This window comes from Dipodomys ordii, unplaced genomic scaffold, assembly GCF_000151885.1.
Source record: "Dipodomys ordii isolate 6190 unplaced genomic scaffold, Dord_2.0 Scaffold35, whole genome shotgun sequence".
NCBI lineage: Eukaryota > Metazoa > Chordata > Mammalia > Rodentia > Heteromyidae > Dipodomys > Dipodomys ordii.
This window is the reverse complement of record NW_012267251.1, coordinates 11,149,798-11,172,360: the sequence shown is the minus strand read 5'-3', so window position 1 is coordinate 11,172,360 and position 22,563 is coordinate 11,149,798. Positions and strand designations below refer to the sequence as shown.

The 22,563-nt window shown below is 40.8% G+C and overlaps 1 protein-coding gene across 2 annotated transcripts in view; it reads left to right on the top strand.

Annotated features, from left to right (window-relative positions):
- Positions 1–21,823, top strand: part of Nucks1 (nuclear casein kinase and cyclin-dependent kinase substrate 1) — a 33,230-nt gene extending 11,407 nt beyond the window's left edge. Inside the window, exons 2-7 of one of the 2 annotated variants that reach the window (XM_013017439.1) lie at positions 4,231–4,280; positions 7,138–7,243; positions 9,758–9,813; positions 12,864–13,016; positions 14,100–14,246; positions 17,596–21,823. In XM_013017439.1, coding sequence (XP_012872893.1) covers positions 4,231–4,280; positions 7,138–7,243; positions 9,758–9,813; positions 12,864–13,016; positions 14,100–14,246; positions 17,596–17,795 — 712 coding nt within the window. In that variant the 3' untranslated portion in view covers positions 17,796–21,823. Of the gene's footprint in view, positions 1–4,230; positions 4,281–7,137; positions 7,244–9,757; positions 9,814–12,863; positions 13,017–14,096; positions 14,247–17,595 lie in introns of both variants that reach the window. The other variant, XM_013017438.1, reaches the window with a different exon arrangement.
- Positions 21,824–22,563: the final 740 nt, after the last annotated feature.

Sequence of the window (22,563 nt, the reverse complement as noted above, 5' to 3'; positions counted from 1 at the left end):
TTTAACTCAGCCTCCCACAAAGTCTCAGGGCATAAACAAAAAATATAGATGAATTCTGTGCCACAATGTAACATGAGTGTACAATTCTTCATAGAATCTTTCCCATCTGAAGCCTCATGAGCATAGTCTTGACTGCACACATTCCTTTCAGCATTCTGGTTCTGAGGGCCTGACAGAATCATCCATTGAACTCTATTGAATAGCACTTTACATTTTTTTTCTAGCCTCCCAATTTTCTCCAAGCCTCCCACAAACCATTTGGCAAAGCTTCTGAACCACATGGTTGGATGTAGTCTCAAAAACAGCCCCAGTTTTTTTTTTCAGTGTTTTAGCATTTTATCATTACAGTATACCTGAGATGAACAAGTACAACCTAAGGGAGGAGGGATTTTCTTTGGCTCACAGTTTTAGTCCTTGGTCATCTAGCTGCTTTGTGGGCCTGAGGCAAGGCTGAAAGAAACTTGATAGCAGTTCACCTGGTAAACCAGAGAAGGGAGGGAGGAACCAGGGAAAAAGTAAATTTAAGGGATATGCCTCCAGTGACAAACCTTTAACTGGGCCTCACTCCCTAGTTTTCACCACCTCCCAATAATGCCATAAAACTGGGAATCCATCACTGTATTAACCATTGGTGTTAGAATCCACATTATTCTCTCACTTCCCCTATAACTCTTACGAACTGGCAACCCGCCTTTAACACACGAGTGATTTGGTGAAACACTTCATATACAAATCATAATAGATGGGGTTGGGAAGGTGGCTCAGTGGTAGAGTGCTTGCCTTGCATGCTTGAGGCCCGCCCTGCGTTCGATTCCTCGCACCACATAAGCAGAAAAAGTGGCGCTGTGGCTCAAGTGGTAGAGTGCTAGCCTTGAGCTGAAGAGCTGAGGGACAGCACCCAGGCCGAGTTCAAGCCCCATGACTGGCCAAAAAAAAAAAAAAAACATTAAAGTAACATTTAATTTCTGGGGTTAAAAATAGCAAATTCTTCAGTATAAAGGAAACTGTCAATAAGGGCAGTTAAGTAGATGTCTGAATGCACCAGTACAGTAGACTTAGCTCTATATTAATGATCTTCTTTTACCCTGATCCTTTTCAGATGCCTACCAAGAACATTTCTTGGCTTTGGTGTTCTTCATGAGGAAGGAACAAACCCTGACCACTAGAAGCTCACTTTCAGTAGGGGAGACAGGAGGTATTAAGAAAAGGATTAAGGGTCTTGACAGGAAGTGAAATTTTATCTGAGTGACAATAATATGATCAGCTTTCCAGTACAAGTCAGTAGGAACAAATGATAAGAAACAACAGACTTGGAGGAATTACAAGCTTCTTGAGTTGCTTGTTACTAGGTAGCAACTGATGAGCTCATAAAAGTTTTGAGATTAGATAACAGAATATTAAGTTTCTAACAGAATCCTCAAATTTGATCTCAAGAGCAAACAGTTAAAATATTTTTGAGGAGCTGGGACTGTGGCTTAGTGATAGAGCAATTGCCTAGCATGCACAAAAGCCCTGGGTTTGATTCCTCAGCACCACATAAACATAAAAAGCCGGAAGTGGTGCCTGTGGATCAAGGGGTAGAGTTCAAGCCTTGATCAAAAAGAAGCCCAAGCACAGTGTTCAGGCCCTGAGTTCCAGCCCAGGATTGACAAATGTGTGTGTGTGTGTGTGTGTGTGTGTGTGTGTACACAAATATATATACATTTGAGTGTCTACTTTTTACCTTGCCCTATACCATAAATTTGAATGTAAGGCATGGTATTTCTGCCTGTAATCCTAGCTACTCCAGAGGCTGAGGTCTGAGGATTGAAGTTCAAAACCAGCCCTGGCAGGAAAATCCCTATGAGACTCATTTATGCTTCCCACTGTAGTGGGGGTGGCAGGCATGTGCCACCACACCCAGCTTTTTCCTTTTGATACAAAGATGTCCTGAACCTTTTTTCTGGGCTGACCTCATACTGATCCTCTTAGGTGTGTTCAGTAGTGCATATTGTTGTACAACACTCCCAAACGCTTCATCTTGCAGAACTGAACTGCCCTACTCCGTGGCAACACCATTTTAACTTCTGTTGTTAATTGTTTGTGGGGTGTTTTCTTTGTTTTGTTTTGGTCATTCATGGGTCTTGAACTCTGGACCTGGGCGCTGTCCTTAAGCTCTTCAGCTCAAGGCGAGCATTCTACCACTTGAGCCACAGCGCCACTTCTGGCATTCTGCTGGTTAATTGGAGTTGTGGACTTTTCTTCCCAGGCTGGAAGGATCCTCAAATCTCAGCCTCCTGTATAACTAGGACTACAGGGGTGAACCCCTGGCACCCAGCCCATTCTGCTTTCTGACTTAAAAGTTTCACTGCTCCAAGTTCTCAGTGTATTGGTGGGATTAATAGTCTTCTTGTTTTCCCTGTACTGGGGTTAGAACTTAGAACTCAGGGCCTGGTGTTTGCTAGGCAGTTTTTCTACCACTTGAGGCACTCCCGTGGCTAAAGAATTTTTTTTCTTTTTTTTGGGGGGATGGGTGGTGGGGCCTGAGCTCTGGGCCTGGGTGCTGTCCCTCAGCTCTTCAGCTCAAGGCGAGTGCTCTACCCCTTGAGCCACAGCACCACTTCCGGCTTTTTCTGCTTATGTGGTGCTGAGGAATTGAACCCAGGGCCTCATGTATGCAAGGCAAGCACTCTACCACTGAGCCACCTTCCCAGCCCGAATCTTTTTTTTTTTGGTCCAGTCATGGGGCCTGAACTCTGGGCCTGGGTGCTGTCCCTCAGCTCTTCAGCTCAAGGCTAGTGCTCTATCACTTGAGCCACAGTGCCACTTCCGGCTTTTTTCTTTTTGCTTATGTGGTGCTGAGGAATCAACTCAGGACCTCAATGCAAGGCAAGCGCTCTACCACTGGGCCAACTTCCCAGCCCTAGAGTCATTTTTTTTTTTATCTCCCCTAATGTGGAGTGTTTGATACTCTAAACTTGTCATGCAAATATAAAGTAAGATTGTCAAAGAAAATGGAAGGCAAAATTCCTTAGAATCTTCTTCCTCTTTTCGGGCTGGGATGTAGCTCAGCGGCAAAGCGCTTGCCTAGCAAGTGCAACGTCCTGGGTTCGATCCCCAGTACCAAAAAAGAAAAGACAAAAAAAAATCTTCTTCCTCTTTCTAGAGCTAGGGGTGTGATCCTTCATTTTTCCACATGAAAGCCCCAAGTATGTTCTCAGAATTTACTCCATACTTCCATATGGCAAATGAGGGATCAGTGCTTCCATTCTGACTGTGTACCTTTAAGTGGTGTCCCCGCTGTTGTTAAGTGTAATAATGAGTAACATGCTTTTCTCCTAGTCCTCTCAGTTTACATTATACCCATTTAGGTCTGCAGTTGTTAAGACTCTTGTAAGCTAGTCTGTTTGGGTTCTAACATTGAAACTTTCCTCTAAAAGACAATTGTCAAACTTTCAGACTTATAAGATACAGTAGGAAAATTAAGGCTACTTTGAGATGTTAAAAGATAAGTTATAGGAAGTACTTAATCTTTTAGAGTCAAGGAGATAGGTGCACAAATTTGTGAGGCTTTCATAGTTTTTTTAAATTATTGTTAACCCTAATTTTTGTGCTTTATAATGTAATGTAAGAACTGCTTTTGCCTTTAAAAAATGACTTAGGGCAAAAATGACTTAGGGCCGGGTGCTGGTGGCTCACGCCTATAATCCTAGCTACTCAGGAGGCTGAGATCTGAGAATCACGGTTCAAAGCCAGCCCCAGCAGGAGAGACCATGAGACTCCTATCTCCAAAAAAAACCACCAGAAAACCGGAAGTGGCGCTGTAGCTCAAGTGGTAGAGTGCTCTCCTTGAGCTGAAGAGCTGAGGGACAGCGCCCAGGCCCAGAGTTCAAGCCCCACGACCGACCAAAAAAAAAAGAAAAAATTACTTAGGAGCAATCCTACGTTTGTAGATAGCAGTAAGAATAAAATACTTTGGGGCTTGTAACATGTTTCTGTAAAGGATATATGTGGTAAATAAGTGCATTTTTGCTATCTTATGTATGTGTGTTTTAGGAGATTGACTTATGGAGAATGTCATTACTGAGTGAAGAGTATAAGTACAGTTTGAAGTCCTTTTCAATTCAGCTGTACTTTGTAATATTGTGAAGTATTGAGAGCTGTAGTAATTCTTATAAAATAAAAACATGTTCTACGATCTCCTAAATCTTACATTTCTGTGATCTTAATTGTAGTCTCTTCTTTCTACAGAAATAGAAAGGTCGTTGATTATTCACAGTTTCAGGAATCTGATGATGCAGGTAAGTTTTGTGATTTCACAAATTATATATAGGTCTGACCAGTGGAGGAAATGACAATTTATATATTTTTTATATCATGCTTTAGGAATAAGTTGAATTTTTTATTTTTAGAATGTTTATATAACTTATCAGTGTCAAAGAGAACAAAAATTAAACTTGCCTGTGTTTTAGCTTTTTCTTTTCTCTTCTTTTTCTTTCTTTGCCAGTCCTAGGGCTTGAACTCAGGGCCTAGGCACTGTTCCTGAGCTGCTTTTGCTCAAGGCTAGCACTCTACCACTTGAGCCACAGCACCACTTCTGGCTTTTCCTGTTTATGTGGTACTGAGAATTGGAACACAGGGCTTCAGGCATGCTAGGCAAGCACTCTCCCATTAAGCCACATTTCCAGTCTCTGTGTGTGTGTGTATGCGTGTGTGTGCGTGTGCACACACAAACGCACATATGTACATACGTACTAGGGCTTGAACTCAGCATCTGGACTCTGTTTTGTAGCCTTTTTTGGGGGGGGGGTCGTTGGGCTTGAACTCTAGGCTTGGGCGCTGTCCCTGCACTCTTCAGCTCAAGGTGAGCGCTGTACCGCTTGAGCCACAGTGCCACTTCTGGTTTTCTAGTGGTTTATTGGAGATAAGAGTCTCATGGACTTTCCTGCCCAGGGCTGGCTTTGAACCTCGATCCTCAGATCTCAGCCTCCTGAGTAGCTAGGATTGCAGGCGTGAACCACCAGCTTCTGGCTTCTTGAAGCTTTTTGATCAACTACTTGAGCCAAGGTTCTATTTTAGGCTTTTTTTGTGATGAAACTGGAGATAAGGGCCTCATAGACTTTCCTGCCTGGGCTGGCTTTAAGCTAGTTGTCAGCCTTCTGAGTAGGTAGGATTCCAGTTGTGAGCCACTGATACCTGGCTCAGAAAGTCTTAGATCATGTTTTTAATGTCTTTTTTTTTTGGCCAGTCCTGGGGCTTGTGCTGTCCCTGAGCCTCTTTGTACTCAAGGCTAGCAGTCTACCAAGTGAGCCACAGCACCACTTCTGGCTTTTTCTGAGTAGTTTATCGGAAATGAGAATCTCACAGACTTTTTCTGCCCTAGCTGGCTTTGAACTGGGATCCTCAGATCTTATTCTACTGAGTAACCAGGATTACAGGGGTGAGCCATCTGTGCCCGGCTGCTCTTTTTTTCCTTACCTAATTTTACCTTACAAAGATAATACATTGGGCTAGGAATGTGGCTTAGTGGTAGAGTGCTTGCCTTGAGCAAAAGAAGCTCAGGGACAGTGCCCAGGCCCTGAGTTCAAGGCCCAGGACTGGCCCAAAAAAATTAGGTTAAGTGAGGTATGGCCAAGACCAGAGAGGTAAACGGCAAATGTTCTTCCTGATATGTGTTAGATCTGAAACACACTGGGATATGACAAATTACAGAGAACAAAACAGGATAGTTAGGAGAAATCACAGAGGTATAATATCCAAGGACCTCTTCAGATACATATGAAATAGAGGGGGGGGCGGGGGGAGGCTGGGAAGGGATGTAAAGGGTAAACAAAGGAGGAGGCTGCAATGCTTGATAAGAAATGTACTCATTATCTTGCCCATGTAATTGTAACCCCTCTGTACAGTATGTTCACAATAAAAAAAAAGAAATAGAGATACTGAAAAGAACTCCAAAGATAATAGAAACAAAATATTTTTTTCTTGTTTTTTCATTTACTGATGACTCTGTATTCTTTACATAAGGTATATTCATATACACATCTGTGGGGGGGGGGGAGAAGCATAGAATCAGAGGAAAAAAACAGTGAAAAAGTGCAGCAATGGTGAAAAGTGCAGCAGTGGAGCCCACTGGCTACACAGGCCACTATAGAAAGTGAGCTGAGAAACTGAAAGTGAACTGTGAGTGGAATGGGAAGGGAGGGAATAGGCGAGAATGAGGAAACAGATGATACTATGCAATAGAAAATGTACCTATTACCTAATGTATGTAAAACAACAATAAAGTAATTTAGAAAAACATTAGGATTTTACTTTCTAAAATGCTTATTAGCATAACCATACTACTGTAAATTAAATATGAAGATATTAAAACATAATTAAGTAATAGATTGTGAGAATCATAAAATGAGATATTTGCTGTAGATATATGAAGTATGTATGCATGAAGACTTGAGTAATCCATAAAAATCAAGAGCCAGAAGCTGGGTGTGGTGACTCATGCCTATAATCCTATCAGCCTACTTAAGAGACTGAGATCTAATGAACTCGGTTCAAAGCCCACCCAGGCAGGAAAGGCAGTGAGACTCATATCTCCAATTAACCACTCAGAAAATCCGAAGTGCTGCTGTGGCTGAAGTGATAAAACTTTGAGCAGCAGAGCTGAGGGACAGCACCCAGACCCAGAGTTCAAGCCCCATGACTGACCCTCCCTCCCCCCCCCCAGAAAAAAGAAAAAAAAAAGAGCCAGGTGCTGGTGGCTTATGTCTGTTATCCTAGCTACTCAGGAGGCTGAGATCTGAGGGTCATGGTTCAAAGACAGCCCAGGCAAGAAAGTCCATGAGACTCTTATCTTCAATTAACCAAAAGAAAACCAGAAGTAGAGCTGTAGCTCAAAGTGGTAGAGTACTAGCCTTGAGTGAAAAAGCTCAGGGGGATAGCACTGTGGCCCTGAATTCAGACCCCATGAGTGACCAAAAAAAAAAAATCAAAATGGGTGAGATGGGTAAAAATTGTTTTCAATGAAAGAAACCATTTAGGAACTTGTATATTGTTTACAGTTTGAATACCATGAAAGATAAATAACATAAGTAAATATAGTGGTGATTTAAACCTGTAAGATAATTATATTGAATTGAATTTGAAAAATTGCCTGTTTAGATGAAGATTATGGAAGAGATTCCGGCCCTCCTGCTAAGAAAATTCGATCATCTCCTCGAGAAGCTAAAAATAAGAGGCGATCTGGAAAGAATTCACAGGAAGATAGGTAGGAGTCATTATTTGTCAGCCTTGCTTGCTCTGTCACCAGCCTGAAATCCCCAGCAATCTGCCATCTCTAATCTCCATAAGTTTCTGGAAAGTACTTGTTATCTACTTGATGTTTTGCCTATTTCATATTCAGCTGTACTTCTGTGGCTACAGGCAACTACAACTCATTTGGTCAACCTTGAATCCAAGGTGATCACCAAGAATGCCTTTTCTGTTACCTTACATTTCTAACTTAGGCTGTGTGTTTCAGTTTGTAATTCGTTGCTTAAGGTTAGTATTGCCCCTTTGTTGTAGTGATAATAAAAAGGAAATTATTTCTGTTCCATTATAAATCACTAGTAAAATAAGGAAAGCTTGCAGAATATTAGTTTACCATCATCTCATAATCAGTTCTTTATTTAAATAGTGTAGTCAGCTGGATGCTGGTGGCTCAGGGCTATAATCTTAGGTACTCAGGAGACAGATCTGAGAGCTATAGTTCAAAGCCAGCCCAGGCAGTAAAGTTCATGATACTCTTTATTTTTAATCACCAAAAAGCCAGAGGTAGAGCTGTGGCTTGAGTGGTAGAGCAGCACTAGTTCTGAATAAAAAAAGCTCAGGGACAGAGCCCAGGCTTTGAGTCCAAACCCCAGGACTTCCACTCAAAAGGGAAAAACATAGTATAATAATTTTGGTACTTTCTTTTTACTTAGATGTTTTTTCTCTTGAGTTCTTCCTTTATTCTTTTTGTCTCTTTTCCTTATTCTCTATTCTTCTTTATTTCTTTGTCTCTTTTTTATCTTTCCATCCTTTCTTTACTGTTTCCTTCCCTTTTCTTTTTTTTCCTTTTGTGCTGAGGATGAAAGGACATGCCTTGTGCACTAGGCAGGTATGCTAGTTCATTGAGATACATCCCCTAACCCTCCTTTCTTTTAGCTTATAGTAAAATGTATTCACATGAGTTGCAATTTAGCTAATTACTTGTAGTGAAAGTACCATGAGACTAGGATAATGTAACTTCTGCAATTTTCTTTCAAGGTATATATACACTCTCAAAGTTAATATAGCGTAACTTCTTGATGATGATCCTTTAAGTCTCACAACACTTTTACTAGGTTAAGAACAGTTCAGTGATTTAGCCAAGGTAGCCAGCAGATGAAAAACATGTTGAAACCACAACCTGTTGAACCCCATTTTTCAATCCATTAAGCTCTGCCACTTCCATGATAACATGAATGCTAGTTTTTCTAAGTACCTTGTAACATAAAAATTATTTAAATATGTGCATTTATCTATTAGTTTTGGGCTGTTTTGTGTTGCTGACTTCTAATAGTGATGGAAAATTTCAGAAATGGGTTTTTCTGAAAAAAAAATCACAATTATGACATTGTAAGAGTTTCATAATGTTCCTCTAATTCAGTTTTAAATAGCAGCCCAACTTATAACTATTTTTCATTGTAGGGGCTGGGAAGGTGGCTTAGTGGTAGAGTGCTTGCCTTGCATACCTGAGACCCTGGGTTCGATTTCTCAGCACCACATAATCAGAAAAAAAAAGTGGGAAGTGACGCTGTGGCTCAAGTGGTAGAGCGCTAGCCTTGAGTTGAAGAGCTTAGGGACAGCGCCCAGGCCCAGAGTTCAAGCCTCACAACCAGACCCAAAAACAAACAAACAAACAGAACTATTTTTCATTGTATCCACTTCTGTTGCTCCTAAGAATGGGCTACTTATGGCCTGTTATTGTCATCAGTATGGTTGTATTAAACCTAAGGATTTTGTTTTTGTTGTTGCAACCACTTATATTCAGAACCTTTACCCAGTGAGCTTTATTTTTTTGTCAGTCGTGGGGCGTGAACTGTGGGCCTGGGAGCTGTCCCTGAACGCTTCAGCTCAAGGCTAGCACTCTACCATTTGAGCCACAGCACCACTTCGAGTTTTCTGGTAGTGAATTGGAGATAAGAGTCTCATGGATGGTCCTGCCTGGGCTGGCTTTGAACTGCAATCCTCAGATCTCAGCCTCCTGCGTGAGCCACCGGCACCCAGCCAAGCCTTGACAGAACTTTTTTCTTTTGGGTCTTGGGAAGCACTTTGTCTTCAATAGTGGATAAAATAAAATAAAGATTGTTGCTGGGTGCTGCTGGCTCATGCCTGTAATCCTAGCTACTCAGGAGGCTGAGATCTGAGGATCACAGTTCGAAGCTAGCCCAGGCAGAAAAGTCCCTGAAACTCTTATCTCCAATAAACCATTAGAAAACTGGAAGTGGCGCTGTGGCTCAAGCAGTACAGCACTTGCCTTGAGCTGAAGAGTGCAGGGACAGCACAGCGCCCAAGCCCAGAGTTCAAGCCCCAGGACCAACCAAAAAAATAAATTGCTCATGTCCTGTGAAGTGAGGACATATTAAAACACAACTTTTTCCAGCTTGTTGGAACATTTCACTTACAAGTGTTTTTCAGTGTTCTTCTCAGGTCAAAAGTCAGAAATCTTAATTAGGCTTTAAAGATTTTAAATGTTTACTTTTTCCTTATTGTCTTACAGTGAGGACTCGGAAGAAAAAGATGTGAAGACCAAGAAGGATGATTCTCATTCAGCAGGTAGCAAACTATTTTTAATGTAATATATACAAATTTTTAATGTAATATATACAAATTTATTCATACATTCATTAGACATTTTAACAAACAAATTTGTATGCCAGGCATTATTGCAGATACTAGTCTTACAAGAGTTTCCTTATTTATTTGTTTATTTATTTGCCAGTCGTGGTACCTAAACTCTGGGCCTGGGTGCTGTCCCTCAGCTCTTCAGCTCAAGGCGAGGCGCTCTACCACTTGAGCCACAGCATCACTTCCAGGTTTTTCAGCTTATGTGGTACTGAAGAATCGAACCCAGGGCCTCATGCATGCAAGGCAAGCACTCTTACACTGAGCCACCTTCCCAAGCCCCAAGAGTTTCCTTCTTTAGAGAACTAAAGTGCTTCTCTGTCCTGGTGGCTTATTGCAAAGTACATATGCTGAGTCTTGCCCCTGGTTTCTGATTTAGCATGTCTATCTTCAACAGATCTCTGTGAGCAGATGTAATGTTCACTTCTGATAACTTATACTTTTTTTTAATTGTTTGATATTTTAATCTTCTAAAATACTTTAATAATTATGTTAATATTGGTGAACTTACACTTTTATTTAATTTTAAATTTACCTTTTAAGAATGTAAAGTTTTGGGCTGGGAAGGTGGCTCAGTGGTAAAGAACTTTGCTTGCATGCATGAGGCCCTGGGTGCGATTCCTCAGCACCATATAAGCAGAAAAGGCCGGAATGGTGCTGTGGCTCAAGTGGTAGAGCTCTAGCCTTGAGCTGAAGAGCTGAGGGACAGCGCCCAGGCCTAGAGTTCAGGCCCCACAACCAACAAAAAACAAAAAAGAGAGAGAGAATTTAAAGTTTTTGGGCTAAGAATGTGGGTTAGTGTGGTAGAGTCCTTGTCTAACATGCATGAAACCCTGGGTTTTATACCTCAGTACCACATAAACAGAAAAAGCCAGAAGTGGTGCTGTGGCTCAAGTGGTAGAGCGCTAGCCTTGAGCAAAAGCAGCTCAGGAACAGTGCCTAGGCCCTGAGTTCAAGCCCTAGGACTGACAAAAAATAAAAGAATTTAAAGTTTTGAATGGTAACCCTTTGTGTAAGATAACAGCAAAAAAAGAATTGAAAGTTTTATTCCTTGTTGCTGCTAGGGACTTTTTTTTTTTTTTTTTTTTTTGCCGGTTGTGGGGGCCTGAACTCTGGGCCTGGGTGCTGTCCCTTGGCTCTTCAGCTAAAGGCTAGCGCTCTACCACTTGAGCCATAGTGCCACTTCCGGCTTTTTCTGCTTATGTGGTGCTGAGGAATCGAACCCAGGGCCTCAGGCATGCAAGGCAAGCGCTCTACCACTGAGCCACCTTCCCAGCCCGCTGCTAGGGACTTTTGACTTATATGCCCCTGGAGCTTTCTATTAATGAGATGACCTTTAGCTGAATTCACTCCACTGAGCTACGTTTTCTCCCTCTTGTTATTTAAGAGTACATTTGGCTGTTGACACTCAAAAGCTATTGTGTTAGGGGCTGGGAAGGTGGCTCAGTGGTAGAGTGCTTGCCTTGCGTGCCTGAGGCCCTAGGTTCGATTCCTCAGCACCACATAAGCAAAAAAGAAAAAAGCGGAAGTAGCGCTGTGACTCAAGTGGTAGAGCGCTAACCTTGAGCTGAAGAGCTATAGGATAGTGCCCAGGCCCAGAGTTCAGGCCCCACAACTGGACCAAAAAAAAAAAAGATATTGTGTTAACCTTTTACACTATCCAGTGATTCTGTGCGCAAAATAGTATGTACTTTCCTGCATTTGCTTTGTGAATCCTCATTTTTTTGTATTCTTCACTGTGGTTAAGCATATCCTACCAGGTAGGTTTAGAGTCTGCCAGGGTCTATTTTATTCTCCAGTTATTTCTGACTTTAGTTTCTAAAAACAGTGAATATAGATTTGAATGAAATTGAGAATTTTGTAGAAAGCATGTCTCCACACTTTAATTCATCTTGGTTACTGCTTCAAACTACATGCCAGCCAGTTGCTGGTGGCTCATGCCTGAGATCTGAGGATTGCTGTTTGAAGCCTGCCCAGTCAGGACAGTCAGTGAGACTCTTCAATTAACCGCCAGAAAACTAGGACAGGTACCGTGGCTCAAAGTGGTAAAGCAGTAGCTCTTCAGCACAAAACCTCAGGGATAGCACCCAGGCCATGAATTCAAGCCCCACAACCAATCCCAAAAAGAAACCTAAAACTACATGCCTAGCTGGGCACTGCTTACTCACTATAATCCTCACTACTCAGGAGACTGAATTCTGATTATTGCAGTTCGAAGTCCAGCCCAGGCAGCATAGAAAGTCCCTAAGAGTCTTAATCTCCAGTTAACCAGCAAAAAAACTGGATGTGGTGCTATGTATGACTCAAGTGGTAGAGTACTAGCCTAGAGCAAAAGTGAGCTCAGGACCAGCACCCAAATACCTAAGTGATTTTATGTGTCATAGGTGCATAGTTTTATAGTTCTCTGAATTTTAACATCCCTTCCCTGTGTTTTACAGGGCTTTGTTTGAGACAGGTTCTTGCTGTGTAGTCCAGAAAGGGGTCTAACTCTGAATCCTCCAACCTCAGCCTCAACAATAACTAAGATTCCATTCATAAGCTACCATGTTTGGCTTTCAGCAAATTCTAAGGGTTGAATTTACTCTTGTAGAATGATACAAGGCTGCAGGTTTATCCTCTATTGATTGCTTTATTTGTTACTCTGTGTACGTGCATGCAGGTGTGTGCGTGCACATGTGGACACCTCAGTACTTTAGGTATTCAGGCCCCAGGTACTGTCCCTTAGGTTTTTTCTGAAGGCTGTGGTATTCTACACTTGAGCCACACCTCCACTTCATCTTGTTGGTAGTTAATTGGAGATAAGAATCTTACACTTTTCCTTCCTTGGCTTGCTTCTGTGATCCTCAGGTATCAGCCTCCTGAGTAACTAGGATTGATTATAGGTGTGAGCCACTGGCACCTAGTATTGTGTTTGCTTTTTCAGGCAGCTGTCTCTAAGAAAATTCTTTGGTCATTGTATCACAATAACTTCTACATTGCAGAGGAGAGTGAAGATGAAAAAGAAGATCATAAAAATGTGCGCCAGCAACGACAGGCAGCATCTAAAGCAGCTTCTAAACAGAGAGAGATGCTCATGGAAGATGTTGGCAGTGAGGAGGAGCCAGAAGAAGAAGATGAGGCACCATTCCAGGAGAGTACGTGAACTTCTTTGTTTTTTTGTTGATGATTGTAATTTCTGGATTACTTTGGCATATCCTAAGATGCTAAATGTTACATCCAGTCCTTTAAATTAGGGAGATACTTCCTGTTAAAAGAGGTAACTGCACTGATAATATGTTAATATTTTAAAATGTTCAGATGCCCACCATTTGTAATGGTTGCACTCTATTTAAAGACATTTGTGTTTAAACACTGACCAAGTACTCGCAGTAAGTTAAAATGGATGTGTGACTGTGGTTTGTATAAATTGACCAAATTTACATGTTTTACAAGTTACCCAGATTATATGTCATGTATTTTTGTTTTATGAGTAGTTTTCCTAGTTGATGTATTCAAAGTTGGATCTAAAGTACCAGGTTGGATCAGTTTCATTTCCCTGATCTCAACCAAGTACTGCCTGAAAATGATGGAATTGCCAAAAGTCTCATTTAGTTATTTGATACTCCTTTTGTTGTTGTTTTGCTTTGTCTTTCGAGATAAGATATCATATAGCCCAGACTGACCTCCAACTCATAATCTTCTGTCCTTGGCCTCCCAAGGGTTGAGATTACAGGCATGTATCACCATATCTGACCTGATTTCAGTTTTTATTCAGATTGTCTTATCTCTTTCAATTTCAGCCAACTCTTGAAAAAGTCCATTGTGCATTTCCTGTTAGGTACATGCTAAATACATTTTTACAATGGGACCAGTGACAGTTCCATCCAATTTGGTAGACCAGCTACACAAAGAATCCGGTGCTCGGGGCTGGGAAGGTGGCTCAGTGGTAGAGAGCTTGCCTTGCATGCCTGAGCCCCACATAAGCAAAAAGAAAAAAAAAAGCCGGAAATGGTGCTGTGGCTCAAGTGGTAGAGTGCTAGCCTTGAGCTGAAGAGCTGAGGGACAGCACCCAGGCCCAGAGTTCAGGCCCCAGGACCAACCAAAAAAATAAAAAAAAAGAATCCGGTGCTCAACTCCCAAATCTCATCCTCTAATCATTCTTTACACTCTTTCCTTTGTTCATTTGGAAGGATTTGTACATTAAGTTGGATATTGAAATTCTTCTTTTCTCTCAGAAGATTCCGGCAGTGATGAAGATTTTCTAATGGAAGATGATGATGATAGTGACTATGGCAGTTCAAAAAAGAAAAACAAAAAGATGGTTAAGAAGTCCAAACCTGAAAGAAAAGAAAAGAAAATGCCCAAACCTAGGCTAAAGGCTACAGGTGAGCTCTGCAGAAGTGAAACTAAGTCACTTCTTTTCCAGTCTCTCTCTCTCTCTCTCTTCCCCCTCCCTCTCCCACCCCCCCTCTCTCTCGTGTGTGTGTGTCATGGTACCTGAACTCTGGTCCTGGGCGCTGTCCCTCTTCAGCTCAAGGCTAGCACTCTTACCACTTAAGCCACAGCACCACTTCCAGCTTTTTCTGCTTATGTGGTACTGAGGAATCGAACCCAGGGCCTCATGCAAAGCAAGCACTCTACCACTGAGCCACCTTCCCAGCCCTGACCTTTTCAAATCTTTAAGAGCCAATATTTTCTGCTCAGAAATTCATTAGACCTCAGTATTATCTTTAAAAAGAAAAATTATTACTTTTTTGGGGGGGGGGTCTGGTCGTGGGGCCTGAACTCTGGGCCTGGGCGCTGTCCCTCAGCTCTTCAGCTCAAGGCTAGTACTCTACCACTTGAGCCACAGCACCACTTCCAGCTTTTTTTTCTTTTTGCTTATGTGGTGCTGAGGAATCGAACCCAGGGCTTCATGCAAGCAAGGCAAGCGCTCTACCACTGAGCCACCTTCCCAGCCCCTAAAAAGAAAAACTTTTAGTAAGGGTTTTTGTTACATATCAGGATGAATGTAGGGAGAAAGAGAAAAGGACATTTCTTGCTCCCTGTATATAAAATGCAAGTGAAAGATCCAAAACAACACTTCCTGCCAGGTGCCAGTGATTTGTGCCTACTCAGGAGGCTCAGATCTGAGGATCATGGTTTAAAGCCAGATTGTGAGTCTCTTCTACAATTAATCAACCCCCAAAAGCTGAAGTACAGCAGTGGTTCAAGCAGTAGTGCACTAGTCTTGAACTCTTGAGCAAAGAAGCTCAGGGACTAGTGCCAGTGCTCAGGCCTTGAGTTCAAGCCCTAGGACCTGCTCAAAATAATAAATAAGAGGTACTTCCTCTCTGTAACTTTTATACTTTCTTAGCTGGGTAAATCCAGACAGTGATTCCTTAGATAATGCTTTGGGCTGAGTAAGATGGGCAAGGCCTGTGTAAAACCCAGGACATCACTTATTAATACATAATTTAGCTCTTCCAAAAGTCTAGTGGACTTAGTTCTGTTCTTCAAATACTACCTTGTATGAGCAAAATTTGGTAATGACCTCTTCATTTCAGCACAGTAATAGGACCAGTGTCAACCTAGTTATTACTGTCCTATTATTCTCCAACTGATAGCACAGTCCTTGCATCTCTTGAAATACTTTAAATGCACTGGCCTGTGATACTGCATTGAGAAGTAGCTGTGGCTCAAAGTGATAGAGTGATTGCCTTTAGCACAAAAGATCAGGAACAACGTCCAGTCCCTGAGTTCAAGCCCCACAACCTACAAAGACAAACAAAAAAGATCAGTGTAAAATAATACAAATACATCACTGTGATACTATATTCAATTTGATGTTCTGATCTTTTATCCTCTCTACTGTCCAGGCATCTCCCCTCTCCCCCCCCCCACAAAGACAGTATAATCCTGGTAGAGAAAAAAATAATAAAACCACATTAACATTAAAGATTGATTTTCCTGGTGGTGTCTGTCAGTACTGACCTAGTTGGAGCCAGTTTGTTAATTAAATCAAGAATCTAGATTAGCTTTATGTATATGTGATTTTTATCCTGGCCAGTATTATCAGTGACTTTTAAAAAAAAACTTTTACTTACCTTTTCTTTTTTGTATGGATGGTAGAACTATCAAGCTATTTAATGGCATCAATTTCTAATGAGAATAAGTTATATCTTTTCTTACTACAGGTGATACTTATATTCTCTATCATCATGTTTACTTCTTTTGGGGGGGGGGGTCTGGTCCTGGAGCCTGAACTCTGGGCCTGGGTGCTGTCCCTCAGCTCTTCAGCTCAAGGCTAGCGCTCTACCACTTTTTTTTGCTTATGTGGTACTGAGGAATAGAACCCAGGGCCTCATGCATGCAAGGCAAGCGCTCTACCACTGAGCCACCTTCCCAGCCCATGTTTACTTTTTTTTTGGGGGGGGTCCAGTTGTGGGGCCTGAACTCTGGGCCTGGGCGCTGTCCCTCAGCTCTTAAGCTCAAGACTAGCGCTCTACCACTTGAGCCACAGCGCCAGTTCCGGCTTTTTGCTTATGTGGTGCTGAGGAATCGAACTCAGGGCCTCATGCATGCAAGGCAAGCACTCTACCAGTGAGCCATCTTCCCAGCCCCCCATGTTTACTTTTTTAAACCATTACTATTCAATGTAATATTAGGATATTTAAATAAGTAAAGCTGAACCAGGTGCTGGTGGCTTGCGCCTATAATCCTACTTACTCTCAGAAGGCTGAAATCTGAGTTGTGGTTTAAAGCTGTCCCAAACAAGAAAGTCCATGAGACTCTTACCTCCAGTTAGCCACCAGAAAACTGGAAGTGGCACTGTGCTCAAGGTGGTAGAGCTTAGGAACAGCACCCAGAGCATGGCCTGAGTTCAAGCCCTACAGCAGAAGAGAGGGGGGGGCAGGGGGGCTCACCTATATAATTCCAGCACTTGGGAGGCATGGCAGGAGAAATGAGAGTTCCAGGCCAACCTAACTAGCACCCCACCCCTGCCCACTCAAAACAAAACAAAAAATCTGGATAAATATTGATAAGGATAGGTTTAGCTGGGTTTTGTTGTTGTTGTTGTTGTTTTTGGGGGGGAGGGCAGTTGTTGGGCCTGAACTCTGGGCCTGGGCAGAGTACTCAAGGCGAGTACTCTTCCACTTGAGCCACAGCACCACTTCCAGCTTTTTTTGCTTATGTGGTGTTAGGGAATCAAACCCAGGGCCTCATGCATGCAAGGCAAACACTCTACCACCGAGCCACCTTCCCAGCCCTAGCTGGTTTAAACATTATGAATTTAAAAAATCACATGGAACCCAGCATAAATATGTAATTTTCCTGTAAGCTTAAATTTTCAAATGATTGAGCATATTGGAGCAATTTTATGATGATCTGTTTAAAAATTGAGATACTTGTTTAATTTGTTACATGTAGGTACAATATTGCTCTTCTTTATAAAAAGTAAGTTGGAGGGGTCAGGAATGTGGTAGCATGTATAAAGAAAGCCCTGGGTTTGATTCTTCAGTACCACATAAACAGAAAATGCTGGAAGTGGCACTATGGCTCAAGTGATAGAGTACCAGCCTAGAGCTAAAGAAGCTCAGGGACAGTGCTCACGCCCCGAGTTCAAGCCCCAAGCCTGGCAAAACAAAACCAAAACAAGTAAGTTGGGATGCTTTTTATAAGGTGGTCTTTCAGGTATTTATTTTAAATTTTACTAAATGTTCTTGTGGCATTCCTTAATTTGTTTCTTTTCAGTGACACCAAGTCCAGTGAAAGGCAAAGGGAAAGTGGGTCGCCCCACAGCCTCCAAGGCATCAAAGGATAAGACTCCTTCTCCCAAAGAGGATGATGAGGAACCGGAAAGCCCTGAAGAAAAGAAGACCTCTGCAAGCCCTCCTCCTGAGAAATCGGGGGATGAAGGGTCTGAAGATGAAGCCCAGTCTGGGGAGGATTAAAAGTGATGATAATGTGGGGAGAGATTTTATTAAAAAAAGAAAAAAGAAAAAAAGAGGGTAAAAAAGAGAACCTACTTAAGATAGAATATGGTTCATGGTTTTGGCTAAGGCTTGACTTTAACGGGCTTTCAGTGCTTTTTCCCATGTTTTGAAATAACCCTCTCCCCTTTCTCTCTTCGCTCTCACCATTGCATATGAAGTGTTTAAGTACCTTTTTGTTTATTGGTCTTCTCTTTGCCACCACCTCCTCCATTTCCCCAATGAAAGCCATGTCAGATTAATCACTGGGTTGACCGCTTCATCTTTTTATTTTTAATGGAAGGTATACTGCAGTTGTAAAGCAATAAGATTTTAGATGAATACTATGGAACTTTGCTTTTGGCTAAAGAATAGTGAGTTGGACTGTCATCAAAATCATAGAAGGTTTTAGTTAAAAATGATTGCTTCTTTCTCTGCCTGAACTTAAAAAAAAATCAGTTGTCATCTAATAAGGAGTTTATATAAATCTGTATACATACATGTAAGAATCTTAAAAAATCATGATTCTAAACTTCCACCGATGAAGCAGGTAGGAGATAAAGATGAGTTCTGAATCGTTACTAAAATTCTTCATGTTTTTTACCTTGGGTCATGGGAGGGAATGGGTTACCTGGTCTTGTTTGTGATTGTGGGTTTTCTTTTTTATTTCATCACTTGTTATCTCAAAAAGACTTGGAGTCAGTGATCCTTTTATCCTGCTACAGTCTTTAAGGAACTTAAAAAGAAAAAACAGGGGCTGCCAAAAATGAAATCACTTGATTTCATATTTCATTCTTTTTAATGGTTCATATTTTTTAAATATATATGTATCCTGTTTTTTGGATAAAATTTTACCAAGAATCAAAAAAAGACACCTTAGAATTTAAAGGACAAGATAAATCTACATATTACTGTGGATTTCTTCTCAAACTGACAATGTTTAGGTTTTAAAGAAATAAAGTTCCAGTTAATGTGAAGCTCAATACAAAAGGTTGAGACTTTTCCTTTATTAAAACTGAGATGAAATTCTTTTTATGTTATCATTGTGCATTTAGATCCCATGAAGTATGCTCTCTTTTTGTTTATAGATACAATATTCTTTTGTTTTATACCCCCACTCTTTTCTTTGTAGAAACATGGTGTGACGTACATCTCTGCTTCCTGCTGCTAACCTAGAACACCACTGCACATTCTAGCCCACTCCCTGCCAGCTCTACTACAGGACTCTTCCTGGGTCTGTTCTCTATTTACTCACAAGATGGGAAGTATGTGACATACTGCTTTTGTATATGAAGTGTTTTTAGTATTGAGTTTACTTGTTTTTAAGTTGGTCTGAACTCTTATCTATTGCTCATGTTTGTTAAAACAAGAGACAGACTAAAGAGTATAAAAATGATGCATTTTAGGATGCCTTTGTGCCATTGATAACACATTTTTTACATGCCTTAGGTAAGCAGGAGATAGTTCTGTAGATTTGATCCTCCATATCCTACACCATGAGCTACTTGGGAGCAGAGTTGAGGAGTCCTAGTAAGCCAATAAATTGAAATTTTAGTGAAAACTAATACCTATATTTTACCTGCACTTAGTGTAAATTTGCTTCTTCAATATCCTACTTTAATAGTTTTCTTTTTTGTGTTTTAAGGGACAGCGTGGGTTTTTTGACAGTTTCCCTTATAGGTATTCTTAAGACAAAAGGTTCTTTAAGGAGTATTTTTACTCTGATTTTTAAAACAATTTAGAAAACATTCTTAACTCTGATTTTTAAAAACAAAAATACCCAGTGGCATAGTTATTTCATTGTTGCACCATGTTAAAGAATGGATAAGACAAGACTTGAACATAGTTGCACATGGACTATTATCTAAATATGATGGTTAAATTGATAGTTTTGAACTCTGTATAATGAATTACTGTGGTCTAATGTGTTTGTCAGATAACCATTTCTAAGAACAAAAACCTTTGTGTTTATAAAGGCTCGTGAGTGTTTCTACCATGCACTTCCGGTTTTGGGGGCGTTACAACTAAGTCTTACTTTTCTAGTAATAATTGGGCTTTTTTTAGGCTGTGTCACAAAGTTTGACGGGGGGAACACTCACTTTAATACATTAATATATACCAACGTGTATGTGACGTGCACATACTTCAGAAGCAATCCTGTCTTCTAAGTTACTTGTGTGCATTTGATTGGGCTTTTTGTTTAGGGTCCCTTTTAAAATTAATTCATTACATTAAATATATTTTCTATTTCTAATAGGCTAGACCAAAATATCTGTGTCCTCAAGGTCCAAATGACCTTTATTTTCTCTACTTATTGATGATTTAAAATATTCTTAGTCTTCCCCTATCATGCATGCAAATAGGACAGTTATGTGACTCAACTGGAATTAGGTGCTCAATAGTCAGGTCTGAAGCATTACTGCTATAAGCCAATAAGTGACTAGCCGTTGGCACCTCCCTTAACTTAACTCCCTCTTTTTCTAGTGTGCCTATGGTGAAGTGACAGTAGCATTTGCTGGCTTAGTTTGCAGTGCTCAGGAAGTGAGACATTAACTTTGGAGGTGCTTGTTTATGTTATCTGAACCCTCTAAGATAGCTCTGCTAGATTTACCTCTATAATACAGATTTCAGCAGCTATGCTTACCTAACACTACATTCTAGGTCTTAAGGTTGTTTCCAGTCTTCCCTCCCCTGGCTAGAAATAGGTAGCATCTGTCTTATCCAGTAGTAACTTATTGCTGGCTTTAGCCTTCATCTCAGATCAAAATTGGGGGGGTAAGCCCACAGGATAAGTTTTAATTACAATGATGGTAAATATGTCCACTTTGTAAAACACCTCATGCCACTCCATAATGAGGTGTTTACTCTTTAGGAAGGCAGTGAGAGGAAAGCTTTTCATCTTAGATAGTACTTTAGTTCTCTTGAAGGAACTTTTGAGAGTGATTTTTTTTTTTCCTCATAGTACTGCTTTGTCCCCCAGTTCATTCTCAGATTCAATACATGTTAGAACTGGTTCAAATAGCATTTTCTTGCTTTTAACAATTCAAATGAATTTGATGTTATAATCTAGATATAATCAGATATTATCAACTAAACTGAATTTAACATTTTAATAGTTCTTTCTATGTCCATAAACATTCAGGTAACATGGGGCAGGAAATAGTGCTTTTCTTTCAACAAACTTCAGTTTTGGAGTTTCTGTGAGAGTATTAGAAAGACAGGAGCTACAGGAAAGGCATTAGCAAAGATCATAGGCCACTGTTGCTGCTGTAAAGAACAAGTGACCGTTCTTTCTTTGCCTTCATTGCCAGTGGTTACACTGAAAAAAATCTACCACCTTAGGAGTCTGGAAAGTACAAAATATGGGCTGTGGTCTCTGTGGCATTTGACCAAGTTATCTTAAATATACTTCCTGGCAAAGGGTAAGGAAAACTAAAGCAAGCTGTTTGCTCTGCAGGGTAAAATCTTGCCCTTTTCTCTGTGGATGAAGCTGAGTTTACTTGAAAATTGAGAGGTGGTTTATTGTTTAAATCTTAGGCCATCAAGTTTCCATTTAAACTAATTTTCCCTTTGTCTTGGACAAACAATACATAATTCTTTTGGAATATCAAATTCATAAATTTTACTTTTGTTCAAAGCCTAACACAAATCACAGTGGTGCTGATTGTGATAACCACTATTGGGAAAATCCCATCCATATACCTGTCTGTAGCCAGGCCAGTGGAGTGGCGGAACTGATGATACCTGTTTTGAGCATGCCCCGTGTGGCTGGTAGAATGCCACCGTTGTGCAGACACTTTGTACATCAGGGGTGAGGGAGGATTTTCTAGATTGGGGGGGGAGTAAAATTGGGATTCTGTTTTGTTCCTTTTTTGGTGGGGTGTGGGAGTACAGTACTCAGTTTATGCCCTAAAATAACGTGTAAAAACCCCTGAAGTATTGTATGGGTATGGGTGTGTGTGTGAGTGCATTTGTATATGTCTGGCAATTAAACCTTTGTCTTCTGAAAATTAGTGAATCCTTTTTTTTTCTCCAGAAGTATTTGTTGGAAGATTTGTAAATAAGAGCTCTACTTAAGTCTGTTTACCATGAATGTGTTGCAGCAAACCTTATACACCTAATTCCTATGAGACTTAAGGAAAGACTAAGACTTACCAGGTTAAGCAGCAGCCAAGTTCTCTGTAATTGTTTGCCTTGATTCATCTTTTAGTCTGCATTATGCCAGCTCTAAAACTCCCAGTCTTGTTTTAGTCCTTAATCTTTTCTGTTCTAAGCAGGAAGGGTAAAAGAGGAACCTGCTTAACTGTATTAATTCATTAGTCCATGGCTGAAATCAGGCCTCCCCTTTTTCATTCATCCTGCCATGTCACTAGATACATGATCAGACACCGGAGGGTTGGGCATTCTTGCAATACCTTAACAGTGCTGAAATCTACAGCATGGTACTAAGGAAGTTAAAGTTTGAATGTAACCACTTTATTTAAAAGTTTTTTTCCCTTTAATTTAAATGAAATGGGGTTGAAGTGAACATGATTTTGTTAACCATGTTCGTGAATTATAGATACAACATGAATTGGTAGAATTTGTGTGATGATCTTTTGTGATACTTAATTTTTACATATCCCAGTCTCTGTATGTATCTGCATAAACAAAACAAATTCCTGCTTTGCTTTTATTGAAAGGTTTCCAGGACTGTGTGTCTGCTCCTGAGCTTTGTTTTCAGTATGTGTATCCTTTGCTTGTATTTTGT